At 37.4% G+C, this 16,960-nt stretch overlaps 1 protein-coding gene across 2 annotated transcripts in view; it reads right to left on the minus strand.

Moving 5' to 3' along the window:
• Window positions 1-16,960, minus strand: part of LOC114461523 (neuronal acetylcholine receptor subunit alpha-3-like) — a 35,792-nt gene that overhangs the window by 12,614 nt on the left and 6,218 nt on the right. For both annotated transcript variants that reach the window (XM_028443679.1, XM_028443671.1), the window contains exons 2-4: window positions 8,100-8,239; window positions 6,070-6,114; window positions 1,350-1,459 (exon numbers count right to left, since the gene is read on the minus strand). In XM_028443679.1, coding sequence (XP_028299480.1) covers window positions 1,350-1,459; window positions 6,070-6,114; window positions 8,100-8,239 — 295 coding nt within the window. The remainder of the gene's footprint in view (window positions 1-1,349; window positions 1,460-6,069; window positions 6,115-8,099; window positions 8,240-16,960) is intronic.

Here is a 16,960-nt window from a genome sequence, read left to right on the forward strand (position 1 = left end):
TTACACGTTTATATGTTCAAACAAGGAAATGAGAGCCTGAGCATTTGTTTCAATGAATGAGATTGTGTGAGATGACTGGCCCTGATATTCAATACTGCAGCTAATGTGGTTGCTTCCAGCGTGCAGTGCTTTGTTTTTTAATCAAAGCAAAAGAAATGGCAACAGAGTAATGATTGAAAAAGGATCATTGAGGCGTTTGTTAGAAGCTGTAATGGGCCGATAAACCTGAGAACTACAGTTGTTAGTTTAGCAGAACAGCGTTGGTTCTGATAGAAAATGTTGACAATACACATCACATTGATGGTGGGTTAATTATAGCCCTGTGAGGAGGCAGATGGTCTGGATCTGTGGTTCCCAAACTTTTCACAACACTTTATAATAACCATCATTTTATTTTATTTTTTTATCTATTCAGTTTATTTCCGACATGGTTGCATTCACAGAAGTTTTGTTATTCTTTTTTTTTTTTTTTGTACATGCCAAAAAAGGGTAAATAATGGTATCTATTTAGCATTATTTACACTTTATAGATGATGGTTATTACAAATTGTTACCCCGTACCCCTTCAGACATTTAACCTGAAGCCGTGTAACCCTAACCCTAAGGCTGAAATAAAGCTTTACTAGATCCCTAACATGATTCACTACTGACACTTAGAACTATTGTATTCTTCTTGGAACTTCACGTATTAGTTTCACTGTAAGCACACAAGAAAATTACTATTCAGAATTATCACTTGATTTTTTTAAACTACTGGCATTTTCAGTGAGAAACAATCTATTTTATTTTGGAAAAATAAATCGACTAAACATATAGCAGTAATACAACATATCCATTACCCTGAAACTGTTAAATACAACTTTAATGAGAAGGGTGAGGTTGAGAGGATAAACAGAACTCTGCAATGTTAGGCTGAATTTGAATTATATTGTTCTCTTGTTCCATGCTTTGTTTTCATGTTTGTCAAATCTGAAAATCCACTTTCATACAAGTACTTCGTGACAAAGAGCATCAAGCATGTTTGGCTAGCGCAAAGCAATGTAGCTCTCGCCATATTTTTGCTTTTTGAGTGTGAGATTATTTTACTGTCACCACTAGAGGGCAGTCTTACATAGGCCAAAGTGTGGCAATGCATGGAGGCTCCTGATTTACTGGTTTGTTTATATTCTAGCTTGCAATGTTGTCACACTGTTTATTCTCGTACCCCCTAGGACAATTTACAAAACCCTGGGGGTACCTGTACCCCACTTAGGGAACCTAGAGTCTGGATGACCAAGGAATATCTGTTTTATCCTGCATGTGCATCGTTTTTCTAGCTAAGCTCATTAAACACGTCACGTGAATCTCACTTGTTGTAAAGCACAATGTCAGGTCTCCAGATTTTGTTTGACGGGACTCTAATGAACTCGATCCCATCAAACTCAGTCGGCATCCATCGCAGCTTGTAGTCATTCCAAATCTGAGGGAAAAGAGAAGAGGACAGTGTTTGCATGTGTGACAGCAGTAATCACTGGAGAACCTTGCCTGGAAATACTCAGAAATCCAGATTCAAACTTTTGATGTCTTACTGTTAAGCCAAAATAAGAATATTAGAGCTCGCAAATCTCCTTTTTTTATGAGCAGAAATGTAAAATTCACATTTACTATAATAGAAAAAATATCATTTTGCACTACTCTTCTTCTAAAGCCAGGAGTACTTTAACATTAATGAATACAATAAAATGAGCAGAATGGATATTTTGCATATGGATGTGCAATTCCAAGAAAATCTGGACAAAAGTAAATAGTGTGCACTGCAAACGACTTCTCTTGTAATTCCGTCAGCGTGCCTACAGGTAACGTTTCATGAACCACTGGACCATTAGTCATGGCTATTTGCATGTCTTCCAAGATGAATTTATTCATTAGCGAGGCGGATTATTAACCGGTGAAAACCTGGGAGCTGTTTAATTAACCACTTCATGCTATGCTGGCTTTTTCCATTTATCCATCCGGTGAGTTTACAACGTGATTGGCTGGGTTCAGGTGAGCTGCTTATTACCACTGTGGCTGAAAAATACTGTCACTAACAGCTAGTGTGTGTTAAGTGTTGTGGAAAAATGGTGAAACAGAGCAGCAGTGCCTGTGTATTACTAATAATGACTGAATTGTTGTTTGTAGTAAGTTAAGGCTGCTAGAGATGAAACATCTTCATCAGATAAATACATAATGTAGGCCTCATAGATCAATTCATAAAATAACACTGGCTCAAAAAAGGAGTAAAAGGTTGAAATTGTTGTTTGAAAGTTTGTTTTGATCTCCACTGTAAACATTCCATTTATTGACATTTTTGAGAAAATATTTTTGACATTGCATTGTGGGAAATTGAGTGCTTTTACTTCATTCTTGCTGTGATTACTTGAGTTTTCCCCTAGAAAGGAAACTTCCCAACACATTTCTGGTGTTTTCACTGAAAGTTGTGACAAAATATTGGCAGATGTTTATTTTAGGGGCTTACACGGAAAGATCCGAATCCAGCCAAAATTGAATCTCTGGAATATTAAGGGGATATCACAGCGAACACCGGGAATGAATTACAACAAAAATGGTGTCAAGCCAATCACTGTCCTTCTTGTCTGGTAAAGAAATGCAAGCCAAGTAAATGTTAATTTACTGTCAAATGTACAACCAACCTGTTTCTGGTTTTTCAATTATATGTACAGTATATAAACATATGTATGTTTATTTTGGAAAAATTCCAACTTGTGCTTTAATGCTCACACACATACATACAATGGCTGTGTTTGAAATGGCACAAACTCATTGAGTATATACTGTTTAGTATAATGAGGATGATGACTGTTCTCACTGAAGTATACGTTCAAGTTTCCCAAGATGCATTTGGAAGCTACAACAACAAACACTGAGGCTAAATATCTCTGTTGATGCTCCACCTTTGAAAGTTTTAAAAGCATTTTAAGTGAGAAAGTGACCAAGAAGAATATCAACATGTGCTCATTTGGTCCATAAAACTTGCGGGAACACATTTTATGCCGATATTTCAGAGAATTTTTTTAGACCTGACATTGTGCTACTGACAAAACCAGTGGTGAACTTCAAAATAAGAGCCCTATTAACAAAAGCGTTAAAAACTAATGGAAGAAGAGAATAGATGCCTTTGTTTGGAAAAGGGATGTTTGACTAATTGCTTGAAGCAGGGTCTCAGAATGATTTCACATTCCCTTCTCAATGCATCATGGGAAGGGAATGTAAAATCTTGTAAGTATGACTAGCGTGCCCACCTTGCATACTTAACAAAGTCCCGATATAGCATACATCTGGGCAGTTTCTCGCATACTCAATGTTTTCATACTATTGTGAACGCACTTCACACCGGTACTAATTTTGACGTCAGACTTGAGTCGTATGAGTAGTACGTTAGAATGACATTTCGAACACAGCCATAGACTATTTGTAGTAAATTCTTATAAACTGACAAAAAAAAATACAAAGATTCTGTATAAATGCAATACATAATAAAATGGATCATTACATCCAAACATGTCAGATAAAGAACAGCACCATTAGAAATGTTTGCGTGCGATCTTGTGGGAACTGTTTAGTTGGTTATTGCACATCCTGTTCATCTTTCAAAGACACCTGAACGACACGTTGTGCATCTTAAAAATACATTTTCTAATCCTTCTCATAAATGTTGTCAGTCAAGCTCTATTTTTGGGACTTTAAAGAGAACAAATTAAAAGAAAAAAAAACCTTGAAATTAAGGGAGCTGTGTAAACAACCCCCCGATGGATGCAGCAAAACCGTCGGAATAAATTCATCAATCAAACTGCTTTCATTGTGCACACTGGCTGTGATCCAGAGTCCTTATCCGTGGTGTTGATACAGCTTCTAATTAGTGAGGCCTTGTTATAAATAAATACTTCAAGTCTGCACAAACAATAATCACAAACAGGCTGAGCAGTTCTTTCAATGTTTCTTAATTCAATAGGATCACAGCGTCAGCTATAGTGCAACATTGAATCCCAAAAGCTTCCAATTTAAAAAAGTTATCAACAGTAAATACCATGTGTTTTGTTTTGTTTGCTAAGCCGTTTCTAGTAGTCCTATAAAACAGACTTGGATGATTTAAAGGTGAGAAAAGTCGCAGAGGAACCCTCTTATCATTCTGACATCAACTATATCATTTTAACTGCTAGATCAATACCTTAGATGCCTTTAGAATCAACTGTCAGCAAAATTAAAGCTGATGGAGATGAGAAATCTTTATCAGATAAAGACACAGTGAAGGCCTCATAGATCAATAAATTGAAGATAATTTGCCAAACATACTCGGTTGGAACGGTCTTTGCGTAGGTCCATGCAGACTTCCGCAAGACCATTGAGAGCTAAGTATAAATTTTACAACCGCGCTTTACAAGTCCGCACCACGTACGTGGTGTCACAAAAAATACTGCTCGTCATGTATTTTTCATATCAACCCGTATTAAATGTAACACTGACCTGGACGCCAAGAAAAAAAACTGTAAACGTGAAATGTGAGCTTTTATAGAAATAGACACTACTATGCAGCAGTGCACTCGATTATGATAGCTCTGATGACTGCGGACAATCTGTGCAGAGTTTGTTCCGCCCGAGTAGAGCTTGAACCAGACCCTGGTTCGGGCTTAATTTCGATCATTATACACGGGCTCAGGCGGGATTTGGACTCCGCGCAGTAAATAAATGGTCGGGACGGGTTTTGATTAGCGCGAGAAAGACGCACGTACCGTCTGCAGAGTCACAAGGAGCTGCTTGCCATGTTTATAGTTGTATGCAGAACGAGTGACTAGTCAATAAAACTGATATTAAGGCAATTAGCATTGGATCAACATGCGCGCGCACAGATGTGTCGCGTTGAAATAGGTTCGGACTTAAAGAGACATCGGCTTCATTTTGGTCGGGTCTTCTTTTTTCGGCCCCGTTAAAGCTCTATGCCCGTGTATGTTTGGGCCTTTGAATGTAGAAGCTTGAAATAATCACTGTAAACACTCTCCAATTAATATTGTTGGAGAAGTTTTCTGCATTGCATTGTGGGATGTGGAGTCCCGTAGACGAGTAAGTGTTTTTCCTTCATTTTTACTGTGATTTCTTGTGCTTCTTCCCCAGAAAGTGAATCGCTTGACACCATTGTTGTTTCAGTTTGTTCCTGGTATTCCCTGTGATATTACCTCACTAAATGAGACGTTATATTTCAGACGGCTTTAGATCTTTCCGTGTAAACTCCAAAACAAACATCTGCTATTGTTCTATTAGTTCATGAAAACACCAGAAATGTGCTAGGAGTTTTTGGGGGCAAACACAAGAAATCACAGTAAGAAGAATGAAGTAAAAATACTTCTATGCATCCGTCTACAGGACTCCACCTCCCACAATGCAATGCGCAAAACTTTTTCAAGAATGTCAAAAAATAGAGTGGAGATCCAAACAAACTTTCAAGTATCAATTTCAGCTTTTTTTTTTTAGCAAATGATGTTCAGTTTATTGATCTGTGAGGCCTACATTATGTCTTTATCTGAAACATTATTGTATGTATCAAGTTTAACAAATTAACAGCCCTGTTTTTGTATTATTATTTTTTTTGCTCAGAAGGCTTATTTCAATATATCAGTTAATTTTTTACATCAGTTTTTTGTTTTCTAATACACTGCAAATAAAACATTTTCAAATGTATTCCGCTGGCCCTATGGCTCGCAGACCCCAACAGGGTCTCCAGACTTCAGTTTGAGAAACTGTGATTAAAAAAACAATTCCCTATAAACAAAATAAACAGCAATAATCACCAGCAGATTCTTGATTTTAATGTCCTCCAGCATTTAAACATTTAACTGACAAATAGTGCTTACACATACATGTGCATGCAATAGCTTATTAGCATGTGCAGATACATGGTCTACATGTATTGTTCAATTTTCACTTACTTTTCCTACGTCTCTGCAGACATGAAGGTCAATAAAAGCAGTAAATGTGCTGCAGATCACGCATGTGTGTGTGCATTTGTATGTGTATGTTCACACTCACTCTACTTACATGCCTGAGCCACAGATTTGTTTCCATTATTTGGTTGACCTCATCCTGCAGAGATGCAAAAAGAGAGAGAGAAAACAAGGTGATGCTGGCAAGGACTCATGCAGTGATGTGTTTTAGTGTTGGTGCGTGGATATGCACAAAGCATCTCTGCTCCATGGTGAGTTTTATAAAATAAGATTGGATAAATATGCAGGACATTTTTCTTTCTAAAAACGGGAATTTCCTTTGTTGATCAGTCACTTCTGTTTGTGTTTACAAACCAAAACACAACCCACTTATAAAGGTGCGTTGGTCAAGTCCCAATCACGCGTGTGCACACACACTCCTGGGAATTCAAACCCAGATGTACGCTTCCACACACTCACCTTTAGATTAATCTCACCTTGCCGAGCAAACAGATAGGACCACATATCAGCCTGAAAAAAGGCTCCAGCAGGCAATTTTCCCTTAATCTGAGGATTTCTATTTTGAGCTGAAATCCTTTTTTTCCCACAGGGGAATGTGTAGCACCTTCACGTCAGTGTTAAACTTACCAGAGTACTGATATATCCCACTCAAGTAGAAGTACTGGTACTTGATTTAAATTGTACTCAAGTACAATCACAAGTAAGTCAAACATAAAATACTTAAGTGTAAGTAAAAAGTAGCTCAATTAAATAGTAAAAGTTACTGGTTACTTATACAGTTTATTTATGGTAATAAATCTTGCCACGGTTCCCTTACATACAGTAAACATCTCACGTATAAACTTAAAAAATAAGAGACAAAATCTTACTCAATTGAAACTTAATTTATTTTCCACAAAGGCCTTTGTAAAAAATAGAAGGTTTGTCAAAATGTGCAATTATTTTTAAAATAAAATCACATTAATAAAATAAATTCAAAATGAAAAAAAATCACAAGCTCTAAGTATACAGTAGCTACATTTATGAACATGTCATTCAATGCTGTTTTGGCGCCGTGCATTACATTTAATCTGATTGGTCGGCTATGATGTCATGCATTTGATTGTTGTCTGGTCATTTCTTTTTATTGAAATGTCACAATGTCTGTTGATCATTTTAAAACAAAAAAAAAATAGAATTTACTCAGTAACGGTTGGGTGCAGAAATGTAATGAATTACTTTGCTTATTTTAAAACGTACTTAAGTACAAGTAAAATGACTGTTTTAGAGATAAACTCAAAAAAGTATAATTACCCATAAAAGCTACAGTAATGTGAGTACTTGTAATTCATTACTTTCACCTCTGGTATTGAGTAGCATAACATAGATTGTTCTTTGGAAATTTTAGTGTCTAGACTGGGCGTGTACTGCTCTAGCAGCCCCGCCCATAATGAATGAATTAGATATAGAAATTATTTTTTTAAAGTAACAAGTAAAGCTATTTTAGACTCTTTGGATATTGCTCATGTGGATTTATTGTTTTTTTTCTTAGAAATGTTACATTTTGATAGCGCTTCGAGATGACTATTGTTGTAATTTGCGCTATATAAATAAACTTGAAATTGATCTAATTTAATTTAATTCTTTTTATCCGCTTTGACAAATCATTGTCAAGTCAAAGTTTAGTCAACTATTATTATTATTGCTTTTAATGTATAGCCATTTTAATGTATAGCCATTTTATCTTGTAGTCTACCAATTGTTTTTTACATTGTGTTTTACATAAGTCTATGCCTCTGTATTTTTACTTACTGTTTATCCCTGTAAAGCATCTTTGAGCACTGTAAAAGCGCTATACAAATAAAATGTATTATTATTATTATTATTATTATGGATTCTCAGAATTGTATCAACTGCTTTTATAAACACAAACACCCTTATTTATTACTCACAATCGAATCATGCTTAAAGCAGAGGAGACTAGAATGACAAACATTCAGGTTATAGTGAAAGTGAATACATACTGTTCACAGTGCTGTTCTATATCAATTCATCTTGTTCATTCAATTCTGAAACTACCCAAAGAATCCTGGGAGGCTAAACTCAGGTTTCTACATGAATGAAAATGGATGAGGCAATGCTTACGACTTTGACCAGCTGGGAGATGGAAACCTCAAACTCAACGGTGACGGGGTCGGAAACGTTCTCCACGGGTCGGATGAACTGGTTGTATCGTCTAAAGAGCTTCCTAAAGAGCCGATCCTCAGCCTTGGAGGAGAAACAGTCTGAGGAGGAAAACACCAGGATGGTTGGTTAGAGAGAGAGAGATGGAAAAAGCATCTGATTGGATTTGGTTCCAAGTGGACTTCATAGTTTATTTTTATTAGTTGACAAAAATATCAATATACTGTATTTTTGATATACTTTTCGTCTACATTTTATACTTCATAGTCTTGTTATTCTCACTTTAAAAAATGTAGTCGACAACAAAATTAACAATGATTGAAATGTGTAAGGCTTAAATTAGTATGACCTAAACCCATGAAGCCAATTCCTAAATTATTCTAAAGCCAGTGATCTTCTAATTGCTTCCAATTCCAATTACCAATACATAGATTCCTCTGTGATATCAGACACGGCTGATCTGTAGCAGCAGCTAAGTAGGTGACATCTGAAAAATGGAAGAATTGTCTAAAAGGTTTCAGTTTTACCCTGTGTTTCTATAGCAATGCAGCATGCATAACCAACTCAGATAAAGCAAGCTTTACCTTAGATACATTTCCATCTGGGAATACCATACACCCACTCCATATGTCATGGATGATAAGGGAAAACTAAGGAATAACAAGGGGAGAGACAACTATTTTTGGGCTCTGAACCGTTTCAGGCTTTTTTTTAAAATGGTCTGTTCAAAACACAAATCTATGATTGTTCCTAATCATAGATTTGATTCAGGAACAAAAACGTCTTCGTGCAACCTCTGTGACATTGTGGTGACTTGCTAATGTGATTAGCTGGCAGGTATTTCAACAGCGAATAAAACGTATGTAAAAAAAACATTTTTTTATTTAATTTTTTTTTTAATAATCTTTTTTCTAATGCTATTTTTGTAATCGTTGGGTGTTATAATCAAAATCGCATTTGAATTTTGATTAATTGAGCAGCCCAACTAATAACATGATACTGGCTGTAAAGAACAACTCCTTAGCTTTCAGAAACTGGTGGAGTTTCTGAGATAAAGCAAATATTAGCGGAGTTATGGTCTTTTATATTAATGTGTTCCCCGAGATGCGTTCAAGGTCCCTGAGAAACCCGGACAATTCATTTATAAAATTTCCCCAGAAAGCCCGGACAAGAGGTTAAAAGAGGACATGTCCGGGTAAAACCGAGCGTATGGTCACAATATCTGAGAATATCAGAATCAGAATCAACTTTATTGACCAAGAGTGTATGAATACACACGAGGAATTTGTCTTGGTGACCTGTGCTCTCTCAGATAGTGTAACATTAAATAATAACAATCAACTAGAATAAAGAAAAATAAATAAAAAAAGAAGTATAAACATAAATATAAGAGTAGTTAGACTAATATGATATGAATATAATACTAACATATGATGGAACATTGAAATAAAGGTCCCCACAAAGTTCCTCTGTCAATTATTTCCATTCAGTTTAACTTAGCATAATAAGCAGACTCAATATACAGTTTTCTCTCGTTCCATTAAACCAGTAGAGCCATGCCAGTTTAAACTGTTTAGCATTGTTTGTAAAATATGCTACACTGGGTTAGCTTGGTTAAGCTTGAATTCAAATGCCACAGTTGAAGCTTTGGGGCTTTGACGATAGAGCAACGTAACTTCCAACTCAGTGGATTTAGCGTGCTTCAGTAATACAGAATCAGGTTGACCTGGTTTCTTATATGACGCAACTTGTCATATAGGAGAAAAGGAGCTTTAGAGAGCTTCCCTGTAAAAGCTCCTCAGGTAATTCTGACTGCTTAGGTAGAATTGCGAGAAGGAATTACATCTTCAAATCATCCAAGAAAAGAATTTCTTCAAAACCAGAAACATTATCCAGTATTGACATTACAGCGACGCAAAAAGACTAGCTTCCCTGAGGAAGACCTACTTCAGTAACCTGAATAAAAGCTGCTGATAGCTGGATATATACTGTATCTGTAGATTAAGTGCTGCCTGTAGAACCTAAACACAAGAAATGTTGTTGACCTAATATCCAGGAAGCAATCCAAATGGCCCGAGGCTCAGTGTCAGCAAATGTCTACCTTAAGAGAAAGTGCAAAGCAAGCGTTTTGAACTCCAGGCTGCAGACTTTATCCTGAAGACATTAAATAAAAGGTTGACGGTCCTTCTGAAGGAGACGGAGGAGGAGGAGGAGGATGAGTGAGGTGAGTTGTTGTTTCACAAAGTTTTGTGAGTTTCAGACATCTTGTTTTTTTATGGGACGCAAATCATCCAGAGCCCTCCCCACATCTTGCCGTTTCTAACTTCACAACTGGCATTTGAGCAGCAGGTGTGTGTGCATCATCTGGAGTTTTGATTTGTTACAACAAGGTCTCAGGAGGAAACATGACACTGCCACAAAAACAAGTCTCACTTTCCGTGCAATGTCTTTCAGCTGGAAGTTATTTCGAGCAGTTGCATCTTATTTCATTCATAGTTTGGATCAGGGTAAGAAGAGTTATGGTTAAAGCGATAACTTACACTAAACCAAATCGCTTTTCAATCCCCACCAGGCAGCCCCAAAACATTACTAGACGTGCAGCACAAATGAAATTGCAGAAATCGTGTTGTAGGGCATGAAAAATCAATCCAAGTCCATTTTGTGTCATTGTCACAAACTTTGTGAGACTGGGCTGTTTGTTATTGGGGACCAGTAAGATTCCCTTATTGGCATCTACATTCATTTCCAGTATGGACAAGTTCCTTTTGTGCTCCTGCTACATGCAGAAGCACAGCCTTGTCTGAAGACCTTAGATTGCCTTTGTATTAAATAAATGTGGATGTGCACAGCAGCTGTAAACGGGTGTTTATTTTGTCACAATGGCCTTTCCCACAGGGGTAAAGAACATTGTGTTTCCCTGTGGCTGCTGCGCACACACACTTCTGTTGTCTGGTAGGTTGCAGCTTGCTTGGAACATCTGGATCAACAGACTTTATTGAATGTCTTTATATAATTAAAAAAAAAATTATAAATATAATCCTGTAGAAACTTTCACAAAGCAAGATGTTTTGTTAAAGTTTTCAAAATAAATGTAATGTATGAAAGAGAAAGTTGGCCTAAGCTGTTAAATGAGGAGTTACAGGCAACAGCCAGAATTTTGCCATCTGCTCTCCAACATAACCCATCTTGCTGTGCCCTGCAGAGAGAAGCTAATGCTGTATCCAGTGAGTGATCATGAGATGCTCTCAGCATGATGGAAATAGACCTAGCTTCTGACAGACGTAGATGAGTAGATCTTTTACTTTCTTTATTATGATTTTCTTGCCGTATTCATTTGCGGAAGAGAAACTACAAGCTCTGGTCCAGTCAGAAATGGCAAAAAACATACTGGTTTATGACTATTAATTGGGATATTAAACTGAAAAAAAGGTATCACTTGTTTGCAAATTACTGCTGGCAATGTATGCATGGTCAGATTTTCAAAGTGAATTACATCAAAGCCACAAGTTCAAAGACCCCCACAGTTTGCCGCCTTGCATCCCCTGTCTCATCAGTTATTAACCCAGCAGTTTGTGAGAATAACTTTAAAACCCTCCATTGCTCTCAGATGTCAAACACTGACCACCAGAATCCACAATGTACAAGATGTAGTTAGTAACTGGGTTTCCATTACCCTTCGAAATGCGCAAAATCTAAATCTCCCAATAAAAACTGGTCGTTGAAACAATATGTGTACCCTTCGTTCTTTGATTATTTCGTTTCAAAACCAAATTAAAACATGGAACCCAAACACGCACGTCACAATAGCAAACAGGTAAATATGATTTTGGCTCTTACCTGACAAATAGACCTATACCAATGCTATCCAAGGCGACCTTGTTATGTTCCGCGGTGCGCGTGCAGAAAAGTAGAGGTGTGGCTTCTGGTAAATTGGGAGAGGCAGTGGGAGGAAGTGAAGCTGTTTAGGGCGGGACATCGAGACGTTACTCAGAAACTCAAATTAGCAGCTTTAAGTGTCATTGGTTACCCTAACCCTTTCTTACCATAACCCCAAACCCCTAACCCAAACCTTAACCCCAACCTTAACCCTAACCCTATCTAACCCTAACCCCTAACACTAGCCTTAACCCAATCTAACCCTAACCCTATCTAACCCTAACCCCTAACACTAGCCTTAACCCAATCTAACCCTAACCCTATCCAACCCTAACCCCTAACACTAGCCTTAACCCAATCTAACCCTAACCCTATGCTAACATAGCTCCAAAGGTGTCATAATTTAGCAAACAACACTTAATAACAGCCTTCACGACACTTTATTCATGTTAATGACAGATAATGACAACATAACGTCAGCCGTATGTATAAAATATCGAGTCAAGTGTTACCGCATAACTGAAGCTACTCAAAGGGAAGATGAACAAAAATACGTCAGACTATAAATAATACCTTGAACTTGGTTGATCTTAGATATTGTTTTTAATCCCAAAACTGTCAACAGAAAGTTCTCTAAAAGACGACCCCATGGCATCAAATTCTTCCTTAAAATATGAACGTGGCTCATCATGAAGACAACAATGTCACCAGACGCCCAGCTGGTGTTGAACTGCTGATGGCAGCCCTCCTGAGAGAACAAGAGTGATTAAAACACAGGAGATTATGTCAATCCCGTCATCACAGCTAACCTTCTGTCTCCTTGCATCTTGACACATGCCAATGCTACGCTAAAAATTAGGAGAAATATCCATGCACTCTTGACAAGATAGACTAGAGGAAGTTTTTCTGTATACTTTAGGAAAAAGTTATTCTTTTGGGCACGTGAGGATATTATACATCCAAAGTCATCACTGACAATGGGAGATAATGAAAAAACTAAGAGAAGGAAATTGTGTGAAATTATCAAAGACCAGGAAAAAATGAGAATGACAGTCATGGTCCTTCATGGACTATTTGGCATAATTAAAAAGACAGGGCTGCTCCACGGCCACAGTCAGCTCACTTTGATCATTACAGCATCCTGCGATCACATGTATGGGTTTGTGTGTGTGGACAATAATCCACATGCTTGTGTACGGTTTATGCATATAGAACAGATCATGAAAGAAGTCATCACAGTATGACAGGAATGAGCCACTGGTTTGAACACTTTTATCGGCCTCCACCATCTCTTTATTTATTAACCTCACAGTCATTCATTGGCTGCTTTCATCACAGTAGGATTGAACCATAACATCAAGTATTTGTTTTTAAAAACAGATTTTTTTCTTTTTTTTAAAGGAGATCTGATCAAAAACATACCACATTAGACTTGAACAGTTCTGAAAGTGGCAGGTGATGATTTATCTCCCCTGACTGTGAGAAATAGTGATTTATGTCTGTGTATCTCTGCTTAGACAAACAACTCATAATGGGCAACTGAGAGACTCCAATAAACCAAACGTACATCCTTTTGGAATGAGAGGAAGTCACATTACCGGGAAAAAGCCACAGAGGCAGAACAGGCAATCTCTGCACATAAAGGTTCAAGGAACATTCCCCCAAATGGGAATTGAACCCAGGCAGTGGCATTAACTTGGACACCATCTTGCTGCTCTGAAACCAGAATTTTCCGTCTATAATGAACACTATCGACCAGTCAAAGCCCAGTGGAGTAGTTTAAAGGTATGTCCACTGTCCACTGTTTAAAATGAAGCAGCATAAAAAAAAGCAGCATTGTTGCACCAAACAAAAATGGGAAAACAAAGTAAATGTGTCAAAAGATTGTCCATCCATCCATCCATCCACCCATCCATCCAGTAGCAAACTTATAGTAACAGCTGTGTACCCATCAACAACATTCTAGTTTTTTTTGGTGACGTAATAACTAGGAATGTGCATTGCCATGAATCTGACGATACGATTCACAATTGCATGTCATGATATGATACATCCCGATACTAAACAATACGATATAATTCACAATATTGATAATTACACATTTGACCTTTACATGTATAAAATGATATCAAATTATTTTTCAACTAAGTAAATGGTAACCAAGTGAAATTCAGTACCAATACCAAAAACAAGTGGTATGTTTATCAAACTGTCAAAATACATTTTTCAAAAAAGTTGAGCGACACTGAGCGGTTCAGAGAATCATCCAAATAGCGTCATCAACTCACACACAGAGAGGAAGCATCTGGCCGCCACTGATTTTTGTTGGCAGCAAAAAAGTGTACTACGTGGAGTCTGAATGAGGTTCAAACCTTCCAAACGTTGCTTGCAGACGACCGCATTCAGAGAGAGCTGGACAGCTGTACTCATAACAAGTGAGTATACCGGCAGCTCTCTGAGCACATGCGTGCTCACGTCTACCACCAGACTTCTCTACAGTGCTGGGAGAAGTTGAAAAGACCACAACGGCCGCAGTTGAGCAAACCTTAAGAAGTGGAAGTGGTTCGAACACGTGGACGCTATTTATGGTCACAGACCTGCAAACAAAGGCAGGGAGGGTGGCGTGGAATCAGCTGTGACTGGGTGTTTACGTGCTATGCATATGGTAGCGCAATTAAATGTTTTTTTTCGTTAAAAAAAACATAATTAAAAAAATTGACATTTTTTGGATCACTATGATAATCGCGAGCTGAAGAATCAAGATATATCGCCGAATTGAATTTTCCTACACACTTAATAATAACGAAAAGCAGCATGCGTTTTAAATGTGTCGAAGCGGAACCTTGTCGCACTGTACCTGGACGTCTGCATGCAAGCTTTATCTGACCTTATGCAAAGGTGGCACAGCTCGGCAAGCTAACGTCAACTTGTCATTGTAGTTTGGGAATGCTTGGCACTTTCTCCTACCAAAATTTAGCGCGCAGCAGTTGATCTGACCTTAATCGGAGGCATTACACACTAATCGATTGTCTATGTTGTGTAATCCTGATTGCGTGGGGTTAGTAAATGTCCCCTATTGGTTATTAGCGTGTGTAGTGACACAGACCTTGAGTACATCTGCTTTTTTATGTACAGGAAGGTTGAAGAGTAACAAGATACAATGTGTATTTAACTTTATCTTCAACTCTTGAGTTGTATTGTTGTTGTATATGTAATTAATTCGTTCCATTATTTCTAAATGAGCAAAAACAGTAATAGTAACAGATGCGTATTGTCCAATATTCAATATAAAACATCCAAAATTGTTTCTTTTCAGCAGCTGTGTGAGGACTCAGGTTAAACTCTAGAGCTGTTTGTAGAGCAGGCAGAGCTCCGACAGGGTTTCTGATCATCTTTTGGCGGGTTTTAACTGTGCTCAGCAGGTGGTTTCTCAGCAGCTGATGGAGTGAAATCAGAAGGTGACAAAGAAGGTCAAGATGCTCTTCATGAAAGCGGAGTTGAAATAGGTTGAAAATGTCCCCACTAACCCTGACTGACCTCGGGTTATTGGGCATCTGCAGCCGACGTGTCTCTGATGATAGAAATCTCACATTTATTTTCACACAGTCTCTGCTGGCGTCTCCTGCAGGGTGACATCCTGAGCCATGGTCCTCAGTTTGGCAGTAAAAGGTTACATTATATTCTCCTTTGCTAAAACTCTGTATTTCCACAATAAAATAGTCTTGTTTACAGTGGCAATAAAAATCAACTATTTATTAACTTCTTTTACACACTTAACATGATCAACAATGCACAACATTGGAGTATATTACAAGAATACCATCAGCATTCAATACATGTTTTTTTTTGCATTTTAATAGATTTATAAACCTGAAAATAGACAATTTTCCTTTTACTTGCACAAATACATTTGGTCTCCAATTGTCCGGAAAAAAAGACTAAGAAAAATGATTCAGGTGAATGAACAGAAAAAGAAATCTGACCCGTTTTTTCTCCCTTTCTCTCTCTTTATATCAGCATGACACGGAAATGCCTCACATGCCCGTTTTAGGACAATATCACACACTTACATGCTATTATTTCCCAGGAAAAGGAAAATGGTGTTAGAATGTCTAGAAAGTGTGACAAATGAACAAATGTGTACAATTCCACCCATAATCCCATTCTACATGTTACAATTCGATTAGTGTTCATGTTATCTTGTGACTAAAAATTAAAGCAGAGCTTTATCTTTAGTATGTCTTTTAATGTGTCGTTCAGATTATTTGTGACAGCATTCAAATGTGAAAAGGCACTTTTACAAAGACAGGTTTAGCTGGTGGTGTATTAGCTCAACTGGTGATGAGTTTACCTGGTGACATGTTGCAGCAGATGCATTACACCAATTAAACAGCTGTGTGGGATTTTGTGCAAAATGTGAGGGTGCAGATTCAAAGAAAAGCTGTGTTAATACATCAAAACTGCCCCCATTTTCCTATGTCATCTGAAGCAAAAAAAAATATAAAAATAATAACAGTTGTTCACTCTATTAACCCTGTTTAGCATGTTTGGTATGATTTTGGAAAGTTTAATAGCCAGTAACCCTGCAAGGAATTTGGGAAATTGTCACCAGGAAGTCACCAGTAAAATCATTTGTCTGACATCTCAAAATAATCAGTGGTAAACCAGTGATTAAAAGCATTTTAATGCCAAAAACTTGACATAATATACAATATTTACTACGTTCACTAATTACTTACTGCTGTTAGGCTTTAGTTACTTTCTTTAGATTTTAATTGAGATGTTTTTGTGATTCTAAAATTCATTTCAAAAGCTTTTTTTTTTTTGACTTGAGCCCTGTGTCATTTTTTAATCCTTTGAATGCCTTGTTGCTGAAATTTGCTACATCATGTTGCCTTGCTTTTTTGGGGCCAATGAAAAATTGCCATTCAGGAACATTGATGTTC

This window comes from Gouania willdenowi, chromosome 1 (genome assembly GCF_900634775.1).
Source record: "Gouania willdenowi chromosome 1, fGouWil2.1, whole genome shotgun sequence".
NCBI classification, from domain to species: Eukaryota; Metazoa; Chordata; class Actinopteri; order Blenniiformes; family Gobiesocidae; genus Gouania; species Gouania willdenowi.